This window comes from Lampetra planeri, chromosome 35 (assembly GCF_965212315.1).
Source record: "Lampetra planeri chromosome 35, kcLamPlan1.2.h2, whole genome shotgun sequence".
Lineage (NCBI taxonomy): Eukaryota > Metazoa > Chordata > Hyperoartia > Petromyzontiformes > Petromyzontidae > Lampetra > Lampetra planeri.
The window spans coordinates 9,873,864-9,893,363 of NC_136141.1; the positions used below are offsets into that span (position 1 = coordinate 9,873,864).

At 52.1% G+C, this 19,500-nt stretch overlaps 1 protein-coding gene across 2 annotated transcripts in view; it reads left to right on the plus strand.

Annotated features, from left to right (window-relative positions):
* LOC144730380 (BAI1-associated protein 3-like) overlaps window positions 1-19,500 on the plus strand; it is a 57,210-nt gene that overhangs the window by 26,180 nt on the left and 11,530 nt on the right. For both annotated transcript variants that reach the window (XM_078611168.1, XM_078611169.1), the window contains exons 8-25: window positions 457-544; window positions 1,301-1,411; window positions 2,669-2,767; window positions 4,590-4,678; window positions 6,073-6,181; window positions 7,366-7,490; window positions 9,493-9,577; window positions 10,607-10,660; window positions 12,118-12,209; window positions 13,034-13,085; window positions 14,254-14,378; window positions 15,082-15,211; window positions 15,425-15,568; window positions 16,050-16,154; window positions 16,810-17,013; window positions 18,083-18,133; window positions 18,495-18,617; window positions 19,279-19,358. In XM_078611168.1, coding sequence (XP_078467294.1) covers window positions 457-544; window positions 1,301-1,411; window positions 2,669-2,767; window positions 4,590-4,678; window positions 6,073-6,181; window positions 7,366-7,490; window positions 9,493-9,577; window positions 10,607-10,660; window positions 12,118-12,209; window positions 13,034-13,085; window positions 14,254-14,378; window positions 15,082-15,211; window positions 15,425-15,568; window positions 16,050-16,154; window positions 16,810-17,013; window positions 18,083-18,133; window positions 18,495-18,617; window positions 19,279-19,358 — 1,866 coding nt within the window. The remainder of the gene's footprint in view (window positions 1-456; window positions 545-1,300; window positions 1,412-2,668; window positions 2,768-4,589; window positions 4,679-6,072; window positions 6,182-7,365; window positions 7,491-9,492; window positions 9,578-10,606; window positions 10,661-12,117; window positions 12,210-13,033; window positions 13,086-14,253; window positions 14,379-15,081; window positions 15,212-15,424; window positions 15,569-16,049; window positions 16,155-16,809; window positions 17,014-18,082; window positions 18,134-18,494; window positions 18,618-19,278; window positions 19,359-19,500) is intronic.

Consider the following 19,500-nt stretch of genomic DNA (forward strand, 5'->3'; position numbering starts at 1 on the left):
GATCGCTTTACCGAAAGATCCAAAGAATATGAATTCCTGCAGTCACGAAAGCTTTAAGTCAATATTTAATCCACCACCTCACGTTCTAATAATGCCTGTCGTCAGATCAACACAAGATTCAGCAGTCACGTATGAAGCATTCGGTCCGCATTTTGACACTTTGCGTTCTGCTCGTCTGTCTGTACAGAGTAATGCGCGAATTTGCCACTCAGCCTGTAATGTCCAAATGATGGGTTCACATTGAGGGTGAGAAATGAGACTGTGGATTTGGAAATACTTCAACGGAAAGTGATTTATAAGGAGACTTTACCAAGTAGTCTAACAATTATAGTGACCCTTAAATGTGAGCGGATGCTAGGAATGGACGTTTGGTAACTGATTGTTTGAGAAATCGCTCGTTATCTTGCAACGTTGCTCACGTGTTATTTATTTTTAATTCCCGTGCGTTCCTTGCAGCATGGGCAAGATCATGATTAGAAATTCGCTCAAAGCAAGAACGGAAAATGTTGACGTCTTCCTGGGACGACTGTGCTTGTCACTGAAGGTACGAACCAGTGAACAAATGAATAGGCTACTCACTGGTTGTTGTAATCACCCACGAAACGTTGTTCTCAAATTGTTTACTCTCCAACAGACTGGTGTGCTGAAGTAGTAACTAATAGGCACGTTTTGTTCACGTGACGGACCTTAGTTATTGGCTATGTCGGCTGATGGCCACAAATGAATGCTCAACAAAGTGGCTTATTATGTGGAAATTTATATCGGCCAAATACTCTAAATGCGTGTTGATTCTAAATGTGGAGGGAAAAACCGGAGGTTCCAGAGAAAAATCCACGCGATAACAGGGGGAGAGACGGAGAGAACATGCAAACTCCAAATTTCCAGCGGGTATCACGGTCGGGATCGAACCCTCGACCTCCTGTATACCAGGCGAGGTAGTTAACATCTCCTAGCCACCATCACGGGGTATCCCGTGCTGCCCACGGCGTGTGTTGGCGCAAACCGGCGCCGCGCTCATGTCAGCGTTGTGCTCCGCGTGCCCCACGTGCCCCCACTGTGCCCCCACTGTGCCCCCACTGTGCCCCCCACTGTGCCCCCACTGTGCCCCCACTGTGCCCCCACTGTGCCCCCCACTGTGCCCCCACTGTGCCCCCACTGTGCCCCCACTGTGCCCCCACTGTGCCCCCCACTGTGCCCCCACTGTGCCCCCCACTGTGCCCCCACTGTGCCCCCACTGTGCCCCCACTGTGCCCCCACTGTGCCCCCACTGTGCCCCCACTGTGCCCCCACGTGCCCCCAGGGTTTCCCGTGCGGGCCCCACGAGATGTCCTACACACTGCAGCCACGCTCGCGCAAGTCCACCGTGCGTGGAGACTGCAAACTCACCACAGCGTTCGTGGTGGAAAGCCAGGTGCGCGCGCGTATGTGTGTGCGTGTGTGTGTGTGTTTGTACACGGGCTATGAAGGGGCCTAAGTATGTACAGGATGTACGTATTTATGTTAAACTTATTTCGCGCCATACGCAGCCAACCGTGCTAATCGGTTGGCTACGGGGGAAGGACAAGAAACTCAACACAAAAAGAAGTTCTAAAGAATTTGGTTTTCAATTTGGATTTAAAACAGCAATACCCCGATTTACATCTCCCCCCCCCACCCCCTTTTAGGGTGATTTGCAAATATGTCATCACTTTATTATTAATATTACTATCTAATTTGCGTCACCTCAACCCGCCCACACTTACATCACTGACAGCATCACCGTCCGTTATCCGTCGTCTCTCAGCCTTCGCCTCCACCACGACCACCACCACCTCCACCACCCACCACCCATTACTACTACTACTACCCTGTAAACCGCTTCCATTTACGTTGTTTCGATATTCGCCATTGCACCTTCCAGGAGCGCATCCCCAACATAAACCGGGTTGTTACTGTGTATTATATATTGCAAACAAAATAATTATGAAGTCACCAAGTATATTTATTTATTTACCAATGTAAAATAAACCCCTCCGATTCATATGGTTGGCTACGCATGGTGAGGAAGAAGTTCAACACACGTATATTTATTTATTCGACTCGAGGTAAATTTACCAAACAGAAATCACTCGCAACACTCATTTCTTAAAAAAAAAATTCCTCCTAACTTTAGCTGTGGAAAAGTTATGAACGCTGTTCCAACGTAACTCAAAGAAAACAACATTTACGATGCCCGCGCTACCGCTGCTTAGCTGTTACTTCCAACGTGGAACGAGGAGGGCCTTGAGGAGGGCCTACACAATATGAGGGCCTTATTAGCCTGCGGGTTAATCTGGCCCCGTGTGTACGGCATCTGTGGGGAGCGGCGGTGTAGCGGTTAGCGCGCTGATGCTCTGAAACCTGCGACCCTAGTTCGATTCCCGCTCACGGCGAACACCGGTGACGATTATCTGAACCGGTTCTGGGCCTCTCCAAAGTCGACTCAGCCTCACATGAGTACCTGGTGTGGTGTGCAAACAACAACACCGGGGAGACAAAGGCGGCCGGGCGTGGTGCCGGCCACCCACCTCCTCGTGTGCCGTGCTGTCCTTCATAGGTGCTCGCGAACAGCACTTGCCCCAACAGCTTGTTAAGACTATACGGGGGATCTTTTGTCTTTGTGTGTGTGTGTGTTCCATGTGACGGACAGTCGCAGCGATGCACAGGCCTGGGTAAGGTGGGAGTCTCCCGCCTGCAGACCTACAGGGGCCTGCTGGAGGTGCTGCTGAATTGGGAAGTACAACAACAGGTGATGTCCCAGCGTGCCCACACCACGGGGCGTGTGCAGGCGCCGTGCTGGCTAGGAGATGTTAACTACCTCGCCTGGTATACAGGAGGTCGTGGGTTCGATCCAAACCCTGACGCCTGTATAGTTGGAGTTTGCATGTCTCTCTCCCCGTAGCCATGTGGATTTGTCCCCGGGTCCTCCAGTGTATGCCTCCACATTTAGAACTAGCACGTGTTTAGAGTATTTGGCTGTGATAACTTTCCACACGATAAGCCGTTTTTCGCTGGGCTATTATTTGTGGCCAGGCCGCTTCTGAAGAAGAGAAGTGTATCTCAGTGGGCCTTACCTGGTAAAATAAAAAAAATATAAAAAGAGTTCATAGTTTTAATAACATCACCGTGAAGCTCAATAATACACGCCTTGTATAATAAACTACACGCACGGTACGAGGTGGCAGGGGGCTACAGATACATTGCCCATATTCTCAGGTTTTTTCTTATTCTTAGGTTTTTTCGGTAAAGTCACATAGGTAAAAATTTAAAATTCAAATTAATAAAAGTAAAAAAATAAAAAAATAAAAAAACATTGCCCATCCTTATCCTCTTCCCTCACCCCTCCACTCCTTTCCATCCTTCCCCTACCCTGTCATGATCCCTAAGAACCCCTTTATTGTGGTCACTCATTCCTTGCATGCCCCTGCTGCCTGAATCATTCTGTTCACTTGGCGATTTTCAAACTACGTCAAGCGCCTTGAAGGAATTCGCTCTATAAATGAAATGTTTTATTAGATTGGTTCAAAATGATAACATTGTGTGAACAGTGTAAGGCTCTTGTTCAGCCTGCGGGCCGCTGGAGTCCCCTGGTGGCCTTTAGTGCGGCCCCCCACAATACACAAAAGTTAAAACACCTCCCATCATCATCATCATCGTGCTGCTGTCAAACCCCAAATGGTTTCAAATTTGTGGCGGCCCTCACACTGACGATGTCTTATCGGCGAAAGTGGCCCACCCTCTGAAAATGAGTGAAGAACACTGCTCTAGTTATACACACCACAAGTTAGCGTCATTTACGGTGCTCACTAATATGTGACATCAAGGTTGCGTTTCACCACCGTTTCCCCACCATCCCTCGCCTCACTACTCTCGCCTTGCACTGAAGGCTCACAGTAGATCCTTACGCAGCAGCGTCACTCAAAATCTGCTTCGGACACCCGAGGTTCTCGAACTGTTACAGTCTCACGTCACTATACACTACACCACATTACTATATACTACACTATACACTACACTATACACTACACCACACTACTATATACCACGCTACACTATATATTACACCACTATACACCACAATACTCGTTACTACACAATACACTACACCACTATATACTACTCTACACTACACAATTTTCCACTACACTATACACTACACTATTTTCCACTACACTATACACTATACTATACGCTACACTACACTGTTACAGCCTCATGTCGGTTCTCTGCTGTTGCCCCCTCGGTGTGGAACTCTCTAATCCCTTTGCACAGCCGCAACATCAAATGCACTCCGACTTTCAGGGATTTCGATCAGCTCTGAGCTTGGCTCCGCTCCTCTGAGTTGTTGACTTGTGTGCAAAATCTGGCGCGCTATAAATGTCATCATCATCATTATTATTATTGTACCCCCTGCAAATATAACCCACTCGCACCGCGTCAACGGTTTGTCGTAAACCTTACCGGCCGCGACGCGGCGAGTGCCAAACGAATGGCTCCGTTGTTTCTCTTTCTGTTGCTGCTGGCGTCGTCACCGTCGCTGTCATCGTGCGCCGGCCGCGTGGCGCTTCCAGGCCGCCGTGCATCTCGGTGAAGCTAGCACCCGCCTGCTGGCCCAGCTTGCCCAGCAGGCTAACCTCTCCGCCCAGCAGCGCAACCTCGCGTGAGTTCGCCCTTCCAGCCCGCCGGGACGCACGCCCGTGGCGTCCCCCCCCCCACCACCTCCAGCCTACCGCTCGCCGCGGACGCGTTCTATCGGAAGAGGGCGCAGTGGAGAATCCTCCTGAAATTTGGATGCGATCGGCGGGGGTCGGGGGGGAAGAACCTCCGATTAGCACGGTTGGCTACGTACGGTGTGAAAGAAGATCAACATGTATGTTCTGGCGAGACTGGGGGGGAGGGGGGGGGGGGTTGCAGAAAATGGCCCCGGACCTCGCGGCTCGCCCGACGCGCTTGGGGAGCCCCGTGTGGCTGGGCGCTGCGTGCGAAAAAACACGTGGACGCCGAGGTAGTTGTACATCTCACCACGGTGGCGAGATGTTAACTACCTCGCCTGCTATACAGGAGGTCATGGGTTCGATCCCGATCCCGACGCAATGCTGTATATTTGGAGTTTGCGTGTCTCTCTCCCCGCGGTCGCGTGGATTTTTCTCCAGGTCCTCCGGTTTTTTCCTCCACATTTAGGATCAACGTGCGTTTGGAGTACTTGACTGCTTTACGTTTCCACGTGATAAGCCGTTTCGTTGAGCTTTCATTTGTGGCCAGGCCGCTTCTGAAAAAGACGCTAATAGCTCAGTGGGCCTAACCTGGTAAAATAAAATAAAATAGTTTAATACCCTCCTGGGCATGGACTATTGGGCTTCAGAGAGTGTTATGTGTGTAATGCATTGCATTTAAAGACATTGTGATCTTTACTGTTGGAGTGGGAGAGACGTGAGGGATTATGAAATAACCCTGCCTTTTAACTGAACTGGCTCCGACTTAGAAAGGTTTCACCATAATTCCCAGTAGATTTCTGCGTCGGATCTCGTCAACAAAATACTTGCGTGTCGTACACCCTTCCTCCGCCCGACATGGCCCATGAATAAAGTTGTCACGCAATGAGCAATCGTGCCGATTTTATTTCTGCTTCAGCAGCACCACAGCGGTGCGCTGAAGAGCGATTGTCAAATGTTGTGCCTTGCCACGTGCCACGTTTAGCTCTTACTGCGGTGATGATGTCCAGTGGGGGGTGGGAGATTGGCCCAGTGGCTGCGTGAGAGACATTTGGAGATGGTAGGGAGCTGCATTTGTCTCTGTGTTGGCCGGTGACATCGTGAGACCGTGCCTATCGCCGCGGTCTTCACGGTGTGATTACTTCCTGCCAAATTTATCTTCCTGTTGACAACGTGACGCTGAGCTCGCAAAAACAGTTCCAGACGAGCATTCTGAACTGATGCGCTACACCTGATCGCGCAATTGAAATCTATTTATATTTATGATAAACAAACAATGAAAACGTTATGTGTGTGTTTTCAATATTTTAAGCACACTGTGCATTGCGCTTGTGGCAGGCAGTGCGTGGACGGTGTACAGCAGGCACACCCAGAGGAAGGAGCTGGATTACCTCCTCAAGCTGCTGCGAGACATAAATGGAAACTGGGAGAAGGGCGCCGTGCAAGACCTGGTAACGTTGGCAGCTTTTCGCATTTTGTTTACCTTTATTTTACTTTGCACTACTATAACGTTTTTGTTCTGTTTGTCGTTGTAACATTCTTACCCTCCCATACTGGACGTCTGTGAAAAAGTGCTTAATAGCTTATCGTATTCCTGCAGTACGAATAAATATTATAATTGGTAAATAATGAGCTCGCCTGGGGCCTGTGGCCAGAGCAGTCGATCACCGACGCAACGCGGCCGGCTCGTCGTGCGAGAGCGAGGACGTTCCGTTCCCAAAGAAGCTCGCAGGAACGCGGCACGCAGCACGACCCCCGAACTCGCGTCGGAGAGGAGCGTTGCCCGCCTGCCCACTCTCCCGCTGCAGCTGTCCCACGGGGTTGAAGGGTGACGCCGAGGGTTTCCTGGGGCAGTGTGGTCCCAACTAGCTGGCAACTACTGGGTTCCAGGCCTCCGGTCCGGAGTCAACACCCCCCCCCCCTCCCCGGTGAACCTGCGCTGGCCGCGTCACCACGCGAGGTTTGTGCGCGGGTAACGGCAGCGGTAGCCGGGATCACGGCGGGCCGTGAATCATAGCTGGGCATCAATCGGAGGAGCCGGTACTGCGCGCTGCTCGCTCGGCGAGATGGCACAGAGCGGATTGGTCCAGATGCTTGTGGACGAGGGAGGCGTGGTTTGTAAAAAATCCAGTGTAGCTCACGTAATTGTCAATACAAACAGACTCGGCATCAGAATCTTTATTTATCTTGGAGAAAGTCGGTGAGCTATATGAATTCTTTTGGTAGGAGTGCAAAATAAAGAGAAGGTAAGCAAGTCAAAATATTATGGCAGTCATCTCAGTCAACCTATGGCACCTGGGTCTGTTCCATGACCTCTTGTCAGCGAGTATTCGACACTTAACATGGCCTGAAAGTGCACCTGGCCTGGCACAGGCGCTGTGGTGACGTCACCGCCGCTTAGTGGCGAATGGCGCCTGTTGTTGTTGTGCAAAATATAGGAAAGGTTAACAAATCAGTAAAAATATATACAAATAAACTATTTTATTTTACCAGGTAAAGCCCACTGAGCTATTGGCTTCTTTTTCAGAAGTGACTTGGCCACAAATGACAGCCTAACGAGAAGTGGCTTATCATCGCGTGGACATTTACAGCAGCCAAACACCCTGGGAATGCACACGCTGTTTCCCTGCTGCAGGAGGGCGATCTGAAGCGGAGCTTCCGAGATTTCACCGCCGTCGCCACGGCGAAGCTCAGAGACTTGGAGAAGAGCTTCCCGCTCTCGCAACCAGAGTCGCTGGCTCACCTGAAGACTCTTCTGGAGTAAGCCACCGTCTACCCCGGGAGAGGCGAGCGACGCCCGAACCGCGTGGGATGACCATGTGGTGGCGGTGGCGGTGACGACGCGTGCTTTGTTTCGAGACTGTGGTCGCGAGAGAGAACGTCGATGATGTTACTGTATGCTGGTGCTCGCTGGGCCCGTGTGCATAACGGTGGAGAAGATACATAAGATGAGGGTGCCACGGTGGCTAGGAGATGTTAACTACCTCGCCTGGTATACAGGAGGTCGTGAATTTGACCCCGACCCTGACACCTGTTGTGTATTTGGGGTTTGCGTGTTCTCCCGTGTGTATTTTTCTCCGAGTTCTCCGATTTTTCCCCTCCACATTTATTATCTACTTGCATTTAGAGTATTTGGCTGCTATACATTTCCACACGATGAGCCACTTCGTTGAACTATCATTTGTGGTCAGGTCGCTGCTGAAAAGAGCTGCAAAGCTCAGTGGGCTTTACCTGTAAAAAAAAAAATGTTAGTAGTTTCATTTAAGTAGTTAAAAATCGCCATGGCAACTTGTCAGTCAATGAGTGACATTCTTTGGGATGGGTTAGATGGATGGCCTGGCAGGTAAGATGCCTCGGTGCGGTGCAAAGAGGCCCCCTTCGAATTGCCCCGACTCACAGAGGCGGTAGAAACTATGCAGTCGCACGTTGTTATGCACCTCCGATTAGTACGATTGGCTACGTATGGTGCGAAAGAAGTTCAACATATGTACGTTACGTGGAAAACTGGCCAGTTTCACACAAGTCCAACCAACAGGCGGAACGTGTAGGCGTGCGCACAGCAAGTCCGAGACCAGCAGCCGTACCTGGCGTTCGCGACCCTAGACATTTCATAGCGGTAAAGCAACGTGGCGTGTATGTATGCGGATTCCACTTTACAAGAATCGTCACGGCAGCATAACCTTGCTAGCCCAATGTGATGGTTGTTGTCCGGATGATGGTGGGGAGGCTGCCAGTAATGGAAGACTGGAAAGCAGAGGTGGCAGAACCGAATACTAAAATATCTAACGGTGTAGGCTTTGATGACCGGCTATTATTATTCACAATGGATTGTTAGGTTACATCGTTTGGGTGAAATGTGTCGTCTACCCTTCTCCACCCGACGCAGCCAATTGATAAAGTTGCCACGTGATGAACACATTTTTCCTGGAGGACATTTTCACAATGCTGGCAACGTGCCTGATGATGCTGGTTGTGGCGACCAGCGAAACGTCCGCACTCAATTGTTATAAGTTGTGGTGCAGATCTCTCTCCCACAACAACAACAGCACTACCAGTGGTGCTGCTAAAGCAGTAATAAATTGGAACGTTGTTCACTTGACAAATTATAAACTTTCGAACATGTTCAGTTTCAGTTCAGTTATATTCATTGGCCGTGTTGGGTGGATGAGGATGTACGACGCACTTTGTGCTCGTGTGATCTGACCCACAAATCAATCGTGATATAAAATATTGCGTCGTCAGAAAACATCGCCGCGTTGTGCCGGGGCTAGCGTGCTTGCCAAAATCATTCGTTGCACGCTGCACCCCCTGGTGGTGTGAGACGTCCTTTCTGGGGGTGCGAGACATGGCCGGATTTTTTTAGAAGGCAAATCATCGAAACACAAATTAACCATGGGCACGTAAGTACAATTAATTTGTTTAATCAAACCTATCTATTTATTAACATTGTACATTTTTTTACAATTGAGAACCAAAGGGGTGCAAGGCTGCAGTAAAGGTTTAAACACTGTGGCGATCGCCTCCGTGGCGCCCCTCGCACGACAATTTTCTCTTCTACGCGTGCTGCATAGATCAGTTTAACACAAATCCTTTCGTGGCGAATATCATTCATAATATAGGGTTATTTTTGGGTTAGATCGCGTAAAAATGATTTATTACGGCCGCGTAGAACGATGGCACGTGGTGACGAGCACCGAAACGATTGCCGGTGCCGCCGGTGCCGCTGTCTTCCCCCCCCCCTTCTCCCCCCTGTGCACTGCAGGTGCCTGGGCGAGGCGTTCACATGCAGGGGCAACATGGACGGCACTGCACCCGCCACGGGCCTGGCCATCCAGCAGGCGCTGGCGGTGAGCCTGAGCCACCTCTTGCTGATCCGCCGAGTTTGGCGTCGCACGCGGTTCACATTTATCCAGTTTAATTCCGCAGTTCACATCTGTCCAGTTTAACACCGCCATTCATATCTGTCCATGCGTGCGCGTGTGTCATGCTGCTATTAATGACAATCTATCGCCTCGAGTTTCCTGCCTGCTGCTGGCTGGGCTTCTTCACTTAATCCCAACAATAACTCTCCCATTGTTAGCGGCTCGCAGAGAAGACTTAGAATGACTGAGAGTGGCGAGGAACCACAAACGAGCGGGGGGGGGGGCAACCAGTTGGTGAGCTGGTGCCAACCTTTGCCCGAGTTCTGCGGTCCTCTACACAATAAAGGCGTTGTCAGCCGATAAATGAGCGTGGGTGGCAACCGGAGTACTCTGAGAAAACACACGCATGCGAGGGGGCAACGGTGTACAATGTCGATGAAACAGATGGAGATTAGTCCACCACTTGCTGGTACTGCCTTACGGCGAGCCAGGGTATGGCACCTTGGACGCCCAGGGAAAGTCGAGTCTCACGCAGAGGTCGAAAAACGGGTTTTGATTCCTTACCCGTACCCATACCCGGCCGCACCAGGGTCGCAAACGGGTACCCGTACCCGGCCGTACCTGTATCCTACCCTACCCTACCCGTACCCGGCCGGGTATCGGGTAGGGTACGGGTATCGGGTACCCGGTTGCGACCTCTGGTCTCACGTCGTTCGTTGCGATCCACCAACCCTCGCCTCCGCAGTGCAGGGTTACGGGCCACGTCACAGCCACCGCCGCCCAGAGTGTAAATTGTGCACAGTTCTTGGCCCTTAAAATAACAGCCGCCAGCATCCGCCACAACCAACTTCAACGCCACTTCGACCTCCACCACAGTGCGACCACAACAACAACAACCACCGCAGCTTCACAAACACCATCGCGTCGTCGTCGTCGTACGTTTAGTGGCGGCGCTTTATGTTTGGCCGGTTATATTGGCTGTGTGCGAGATGGTGAATTGTAATATTTTCTCAGGAAGGAGCCGAATGCTGGTACAATGAGAAGAGGGCGCCGATAAGCTCCGAGAAGGTAAAGCGCGCTGTGCCCTTCAATGTGGGGAAACGCGGACGGATGCATGATGCTGCTGGCGCTCGTGAATTCACGCCGTTGCGATCCTCGGCCACCACACGCTGCTGCACCTGCGACGAGCATGGTTGGCTATATACGGTGCCAAAGAAGTTCGACGCCGCACCGTGGAACTCGCGTCTGTAAAGGCAAAGCTGCAGGGCGTCCCACCGCGTGACAGCGGTATGACACCAAAAAGGTTTTACGTTGAACTTTGTGCTCAGGGATATGCGGAGTAGCGCAGGATCTGTTGGCTGTAGGAAGATCTCACTTTCCACATCAGGAGTCGTACGTAGTGGTAGTAGTAAACCTTGCGGGTGTAACCTGCCAGTTCTTCAAATTCAACGCAGCAGTGGCTCTCGCTGTCAACAACACGGGACGTGACGCAGAGTGATCCGCACGAGAGTGTGGCTTGTATGTATGTACCGCACGTTGAACTTCTTCCGCACTGTACGTAGCCAACCGTGCGAATCGTGTGTGTGTGTCACCAGAAGCTGAGTGACCAATAGTTGGTGAAAACATTGCCGCGTACCGCTGCCATTTATTTTTTTCATTCCTGTTGCTCCGTGCCCCCTGTACGTACCGGTCCCGTCCTGCTGTAATGTGCGCTGATGCCGATTTCATTGAGGGCGATATTGAGCATGTAAATTGAAGATTGATTTGGCATCGTTTTCCGCGGTTGTGCGGCTCAGCTGTCCAGTGTGTCTGCTGGTTGTGCCGCGGGTTTCTCCGGCACGCGCGCGATGCCCGACGTTTTGCTACCTGGCCACGGCCGACATCGGTGATGCGTAACTTTTGAACCCATTCCGGGACCCCCCCCCCCCAACCCCCCTCTTCACCGACCCTGCGCTGTGCGGCGTGGCCAAATACCCTCCAATAACCCGCATGATGATTGTGATTTGAAATACACAAGGTCCATTATTGGGGGGGAGGGGGGGGGAAATAACATTTGCATTTGAGTGATTGGGGTGCCATGGTGGCGAGATGTAGACTACCTCTCCTGTTATACAGCAGGTCGTGGGTGCGATCCTGACCCTGATGCCTGCTGTGTATTTGGAGTTTGCGTGTCTCTCTCCCCGTGGTCACGTGGATTTTTCTCACGGTCCTCTAGTTTTTCCCTCCACATTTAAAATCACACGTCTAGACCATTTGGCTGCTGATATAAATTTCCACCTGATCAGCCACATTGTTGTTGAGCTATCATTTGTTATAGGCAGGTCACTTCTGGAAAAGAGCTACATAGCTCAGGGGGCTTTACCTGGTAAAATAAAAGTTTCTTTTTATTTGAATTCCACTTCTAAGCTGATCGGTAAGCAGCAGTCGCCCTGAACTCTGCCTGGCACCGATCGCACTTCACACTCCGATGTAGCGGTGCAATAGCCCCCGTTGCTGTTGTTGATGTTGTTTTTGTTGTTGTTTAGTCCACGCAAGAGCACCTGGACAGTCTCGTGGGCCTGTGCGAGGAAATGAACAACCACCTACAAAGCAGTCCCTACAGCAAACTCTTCACCGAGTGAGAGCCTCTACTGCTCACTAATGCTCACAGTCATCATCTCTCTTTCTATATATGCATATACATCTCTTTACACACAGACACACACAAGGTGATGCATGTATAGACACCCCACTAAAATCATCATCATCGTTAGACCTTGCCAATCCACTGCTGGATGAAGGCCTCCGCAAGCCGCCACCTCTCGTGATCCTGCGATGTAACAATCCACCCCTTAAAAATGAAAATAGCAGTGAGGAGTTGCAGAGAGAACGAGGCGTTCGAGTTGGAAGCCTCCACTTCACGCGCCCATCAATCGCAACGCGTCCGCTCAATATTCTTGCTGCCACGCTTCTCTCTGTAAGGCGATTGGCGATTCGCAGACAGAAACCCTTGGGGGGGGGGGAGAAAGGAAGACGCCATGGCTTGCGATGGAGGATTATACAAGTTAGCGTCGGAGTTGTACGCGGAACTCGACGGTGGAATACATTTGTGAAGCCCGGGAATTGGACGTTAGTTCAGATGATGATGAGGAATGATTGGAAGAAGCGCAATGACCCGAGGAAACAACTGCAACACAAAACCGTCAGAAGCCACACAAATAAACTCCGCAAACCATTTACATTACTCGTGCTACAATCGTGACGATCATCATTACAAACTATCCAAAACCGCGAAGCGAGTGAACGGATTGACGCCGTGGCACGGTAGGCGTTTCTGCACCGGTACATCTTCACGAAGGTTAAGAGGCGAAGTGCGTGACGAGTGCGCAGTGCCGCCGGTAGCCGCCGGCGGACGGCTGACCGCTCGGCTGACCCCCGCTGCTGTGCTGTGTTCTTCGGCAGCGTGGCGAGCGTGAACATCAACGCCGCCCGCTATCAAGTGCTGGAGAAGCTGGTAAGCTCTCCACGGCCGTCGACTCTGTGCCCCTGATCAAGTCTAGACTCCGAGACATTCCGCTTTTGCCCCCCTCTACCTGCGACTGCCCGACTCTCCCCGCCTCTCTCTTTCTCTCTACAGATATAAAGTGCGCACTGTTTCTGTACGGCGTAATCTCTTAATCACTTCGCATTTCTCTGTCACTGTTTTGGCTGTTGTTTTTGTACTGCCTTTCCGAAATTTTGCATTTGATGTATTTATGCAATTTGAACTTATATACTTTATTTGTTTCATTTATTTAAGGGGTGCCACCGGTGGCGTGATGTTATATTGCTTGCCTGGTTATCAGGAGGTTGGTGGTTTGGTCACGACCCTGACGCCTGCTATATATTTGGAGTTTGTATCTTCTACCAGTGGTCGCTTGGATTTTTTCTCCGGGTCCCCTGGTTTTCCCCTCCACATTTAGAGTATTTCGCCGCTATACATTTCCACGTGAGTTATCATTTGTGGCCAGGTCGCTTCTGAAAAAGAAGCTAATAGCTCAGTCAGCCTTACTTGGTAAAATTAGAAATAGTTTAGTTTAATTAGTTGTTTTGTGATCTGTTTACCTCTCCTACACTTTGCGCTCCGATCGTGTGTTTGTATTGTTTGTTGTTGTTACGTTCTTACCCCGTGCCCCTACTGGACATCTGTGAAAAAGAGCTTTACAGCTCATCAGATTATTCCTGCATTATAAATATTCGAATTCTGATTCTGAATGCCCCTGTAGCCTGCACCCCCATTGTTCTTCCCCTCCTTAATCCCCCGGTGCTTGGGTGGCCATTGGGCTGGGGGGGTGGGGGGCATCGCCATTCCCAGCAGCGACCTCTCTCCATGCCTCTCTTTCCCGTTGTTTGCGCCCCTCAACCGAGACGGCTTCCAATCCCCCCCCACCCCCGCTCCTGCGCATTTGACGTCCAGCCGCATCGCCCTCCTCCTCCCCTCCATCGCCTGGGCCCCTTTGCAAGCCGGTCTCACTGATCGTCGTCCTTGCCACGTGCGGCAGTTTCCTGCACACGACACCGAACAGCCTCGATTGTCCGTGTCTCTCCCCCTCCACCCGCCACATTGCAGGGGGAATGTTGTGCTCACCATTACTACCACCATCACCCCCCCACCTACTCCCTATCTCTCTCATCCTCGCCAGGTGGCGGCCGACGTCTCGTCGGCCATGAGGAGCTTCTCTGAGCTGGACGTCTCCGTGGCGGACATCATCCACAGGCTGTACACGGCCGTGCAGGGCCTGCATCAGCTTGGCACCCAGCTGCTCGAGTGCGTGAGGGGGGATGTGGCCCAACCGGAACTCCCAATCACAATGTTTTTTATTTGTCCTGGAAAAATCCAAAGAGCTGTGAAGCTGTTTCCCGGATGTCCAGCAATGGGGGGGGGGGGGTCAGCCTGCGTGCTGAGGGCAGCGTTACCTTCAATTGTTTTTATTTGTCATTTCGGGCACAAAGGTGCCAGTTTATCGTCAGAATGTAATCGACATTCAATTATAATTCATCATTTTCATTTAGAAGGCGCAATTCATTCAGGGATCTCGGTGCAACCATGCACAAAGTTAGGAGATATAAATACTACAAAGTCCAGAGTCCACTGGTTCATACTTGGGAAATGTAGGCCTGCAGGAAAAACAGGTGTGCGTCTTCAGATAAGGCCTAAACAGAGCGATTGAGCTCATCTTGCCGAGCCACTGGTGGGGAGGGCATTCTATCGTCGGTCTTGTTAGTGGGTCCACGCAGTCGACCGGCAGTTGGTGTGTAGTGGGGTAAAGCATGGGGAGCGGAAGGGTGCTCCCACGTGATACCTGGAACGTGGTGCTGGCCACCCTCACCCGCATCGTGTGCTTGTGCCTGCCTTCATATGTGCTGCTTGCTAACAGCACTTGCCCCAAAAGTCTGTAAAGGCTATATGGGGTGGGGATGATCTTTGTCTCTTTTTTTTCTTCCCCCTCCCCCCACCCCCGCGACCTCAGTCGAAAGGCCCTGGAGGCGACGTTGCTGTCGTCGTTCCACGAGTGGTTCCACTCGGCCATCCACGACTGGCTGTTCGTGTGCTTCCAGAAGTCTCGCCAGGTCACCTCGCTCGCCGTGGAGAAGGACTCGGTGAGCTCCGCACCGTCGCCTCGGCAACATCGCAGACCCCCCACCCACCATCACCGTTGCCCCCACTGGCGCCCCCCACCAGCGCCCTCACCACCGCCTCCATCACCCCCACCGCTGCCCCCACCACCCATCAGCACCCGATGATGATGGCGACGATGACGATGATGACGGCGATGATGGTGATGATGGTCTTGTTCACATGGACCCACTTAGCTGAAGACAGAAAGCTCATCGGTGGACTACAGCAGCTCGGCGTTCGACACGGTGTCCTGGTTCACGAACATGCGCAAGTTTTGGCTGCGACTCGCCTGGCCTGACTCTAAAGGATCCATCGGTTTAGCGATGAGGATCATCAAGGTGTGTGCATTACCGCGAGGCCTGCGCGATGGATGGCGTATTGTGGTATTGCGGCCCGTTGCCACGTGTTAACCATGATAAAACGAAATATGATATAATTCAGGTTGATTGATAATCCAGCACTCACTGATTCAACCCAGCCACTCACCCACCCAACCACTCCCCACACTGCATGTCACAAGCACCCACCCACTCAACCACCCACCCACCCACTCAACCACCCACCCACTCACTCAACCACCCACTCAACCATACTGCAGGCCAGATTGCTTCTCTTTCTGCTGTTTCCCTCGCTTTGGAATTCCCTCTGCCACCACCGTCATCATCACCTTTTCCCCAAGTTCGTTCAACCTTGCGCAATTCAAGAACGTGTCAACTCTCATCACATCTGCGGTGGTGCCGTCTCCCGTGTCTGTATATATTTATTTATTTGTATATTTGAAGGGTGGTCGTCGTTATTTTTGTGGGGGGGTGGTTGCAGGATATCTTCGGGACGGCGCAGTACTACGTGGAGATGATGGAGACGAAGCTCAAGCAGCAAGTGTGTCCCCCGAGCAACGGGGGCCAGTTCTTGCTCTCCGTGGAGGTCAGCGAGTGTTGCCGTGCTGCTCCCACCGCCGCCATCCGAGCGCCTCGCCAATTCATTCCCGAGCCCGACTCTTTTGGAGTCTGCGTGTCTCTCTCCCCGTGGTCGCGTGGATTTTTCTCCGGGTCCTCCTGTTTTCCCCTCCACATTTAAAATCAACATCATATGTTTAGAGTATCTGGCTGCTGCTGCTGCTGTAAATGTCCACGTTATAAGTGACTTCATTGCGTTATCAATGTAGCTCAGTGGGCCTTATTTGCTAAAATTTAAATAAAACGTTTAGTTTTATCTGCTTATGATGCTCCTGCCACTGCTGTTGGTAACCACGCGCCTCCGATTAGCATGGTTGGCTCCGTACAGTGTGAAAGAACTTAAACATACTGTACATGATGCTGCCGCCACTGCTGTTGAGAACCATGATGATGCTGCATTTGCTGCTGCTGCCATTGCTGCTGGTGATGCTCCCGCTGAAGATGCTGCCGCCACTGTTGCCGCCGATGATGATGCTTCCGCTGATGATGTTGCTGCTGCTGTTGCTTTTGCTGCTGATCTGGCTCCCGCTGATGATGCTCTCGCTGTTGGTGCTGTCACTGCCGCTGCTGCCGCTGCTGCTGGACAATGATGCGCTGACAGCGGCGGGCTCCTCTCCCCGCAGGTGTGCACGGCGCTGAACAGCGTGCAGCACGTGCGGGCGGTGCTGCACACAATCCCCGAGCAGTGGGAGCTCGACCCCACGCAGTGGGTAGACGGCGCCAGCGGCAAGGAGGAGGACCGCTGCACGCTGGGCAAGCGCCTGCAGGATTACCATAACGGCATCCGGGAGGTCGCGGACAATCTCTTCAACTGGATCACGGAACTGGTGCGCGCACGTGTGTGCTCGTGTGCGCGTGTGTGCGTGTGTGCTCGTGTGGGGAGCAGCAGTGCAGCGGTTAGCGCGTTGCGCTACGAACCCGGCGACCCCAGTTCGATACCCGCTCACGGCCAACACCAGTGATGATTAGCTGAACCGATCATGGGCCTACCCTAGGTAGACTCGGCCTCAAAGGAGTACGTGGTGCATTGTGTAAACATCGCCTATGGGGAGACAAAGGCGGCCGGTGCGTGGTGTTCGCCACCCACCCCCCGTGTACTGTCCCGGCCTTCATAGGTGCTCGCTAACAGCACTTGCCCCAACAGTTTGTTCGTGCTATACGGGGGGGGGGGGTGGGGGGGTCTTTGTGTGTGTGTGTGCGTGAACACGACGTCCCCGCGGCACCATGGCTTAGGGTTAGCCGCGTCCATCCACGAGCCCGGCACAGCTCACCCAGTACACTAAACTATAATTTAGTTCTATTTTACCAGGTAAGGCCCACTGAGCTACATTCATTTTTTTCAGAAGCGACCTGGCGACAAACGATAGTTCAACAAAGTGGCTCTTCCATGCCCGGCACACCGCATCTAGTATACCTCCTGGCTGTGGCTGTGACGGCTCATCATTTGTCACCTACTCAAGTCTTCTAACAGCGACCCCAGAAGAAATCATTTGAGTGAGAAATTAGGCCCTGCCTGACACTGCGTGCATGTTAAGCTCATGCTAAAACCGCATTTAGAGTGGGATTTAAACGTGCTGTTTAAACGACTGAAAGTCTTTGATTTCCGCAGTAGAAGCCCCATCTAGTTTGAATGGAGATTTCATCAGAGGATTCCCATTAGTCTCCACTCAAATGGTCCAGGCCGTCTTGGCGATTGCGCGGGTGGTCACGAGGTGGCGAGCGAACCCTGCTCAGGATCCGATTGCAGTGACTGGAGGTTGTTGTTCGCGTGGGAATCGCCCGTTGAATCATCGCGATTCCTGCAGGATGCATCGCCCGTGGCAGAGAGGACATCGATGTGTCAATAAAAACTGACGGTTTAATTTACAGTATCTTGATCTTTTGCCCACTGTACAGATCCTGTCCGACTTGAAGAAAAGCCTCAATGACGGCTGTGATTTGGAAGCGGTGAGTACGCGCATGCGTACGGGGTGTGGTGGTGGTGGTCATGATAGTGGTGGTGATGATGGTGAAAGTGGTGGTGATGGTCACGGTGGTGGTAGTGGTGATAATGATGGTGAAAATGGTGGTGGGTCATGGTGACAATGGAGAAAGGTAGTGGTGACTACGGTCATGGTGGTGGTGGTGATTACGATGACGATGTTTCACCACCGCAGACCGCCGGTGTAATCTCTCGGTATCGTAGATGAGACTCCACATCGCCTGTGGACCTCCGCGTCGATGTAACGAGATGGCGCGGGTTCCCCGGATGCCACCGGTTGACGTAACGGACTCTTTAAGCGACACGATGCCCGGCTGCGCGTGCCAGGTCGCGATGGGGGTCGGCGCCGCCGGATCCGCCGGGGTCAGCGCAGCGAAGAGAGCAGAGGGGAAGCGCGACGAGTGGAGCGCCGCCCGGACCCCCCCGCTGCCCCAGTCACCCACCAGAGAGGTAGCGGCCACTGCCCCCCATTCTCCAACCTCCACGCATCCAAAGGCAAAGACAAAGATCCCACCCCCGTTTTTTGGGCAAGTGCCGTTAGGTTAGCGAGCAGCGCCGATGGAAGGCCGCCTTTGTCTCCACAGTTGGCGATGTTCACGCATCGTGCACCAGGGACTTATTTGAGGTTGAGTCGACCTAGGGGAGGCACATGACGATTTCAGATAACAGTCACTGGCGTTCGCCATGAGCTGGAATCGAACTCGGGTCGCCGGGTTCGTAGCGCAGTGCTCGAAGCATTGCGTCACGCATGCTTCAGTTGGCTACGGACGGTGGATGAGGAACTCCCCCCCCTCCCCCGTGAGTCTAGGACCGGTTCAGATATCACTCGCCACTGATGTTAGTCGTGACTGGGGATCGAACCCAGGTCGGTGGGTAACGCAGTGCTCAAACAAACTGTGCTTGGGCACTCCCCTAGTTTGAAGAGCTATTGAAAACACAAGTCGAAACGAACTCCGGGGCTCCTCAATGTGAACGCTCAGAGCGAGTGCTGTCAATCTCTTGAGAATGGGTTGGTGATGTGCTAACACGCAGACTGTGTGTGCTTGTGTGTGTGTCGGTGTGTGTGTGCGTGTGTGTGTCGGTGTGTGTGTGCACGCACCTCCTCTGTCAGGCTGCCATGCCACTGCTGGACAAACTCGATATTAACCTGAAAATCTTGCACGAAAACGTTTCCAAAGAGACCTTCCAAAGGTACTTCTCGTTCGTCGTGTCCGTGGTTCTCATAGTCAAGACGGCGATTGAATGCGCGCAAAAAAAAGTATAACTCAAATGGTATTCGTTTCTCTTGTGATACGCTCAGCTCGTGCGTTGGTGTTCTTTCCCGTCGATGCAG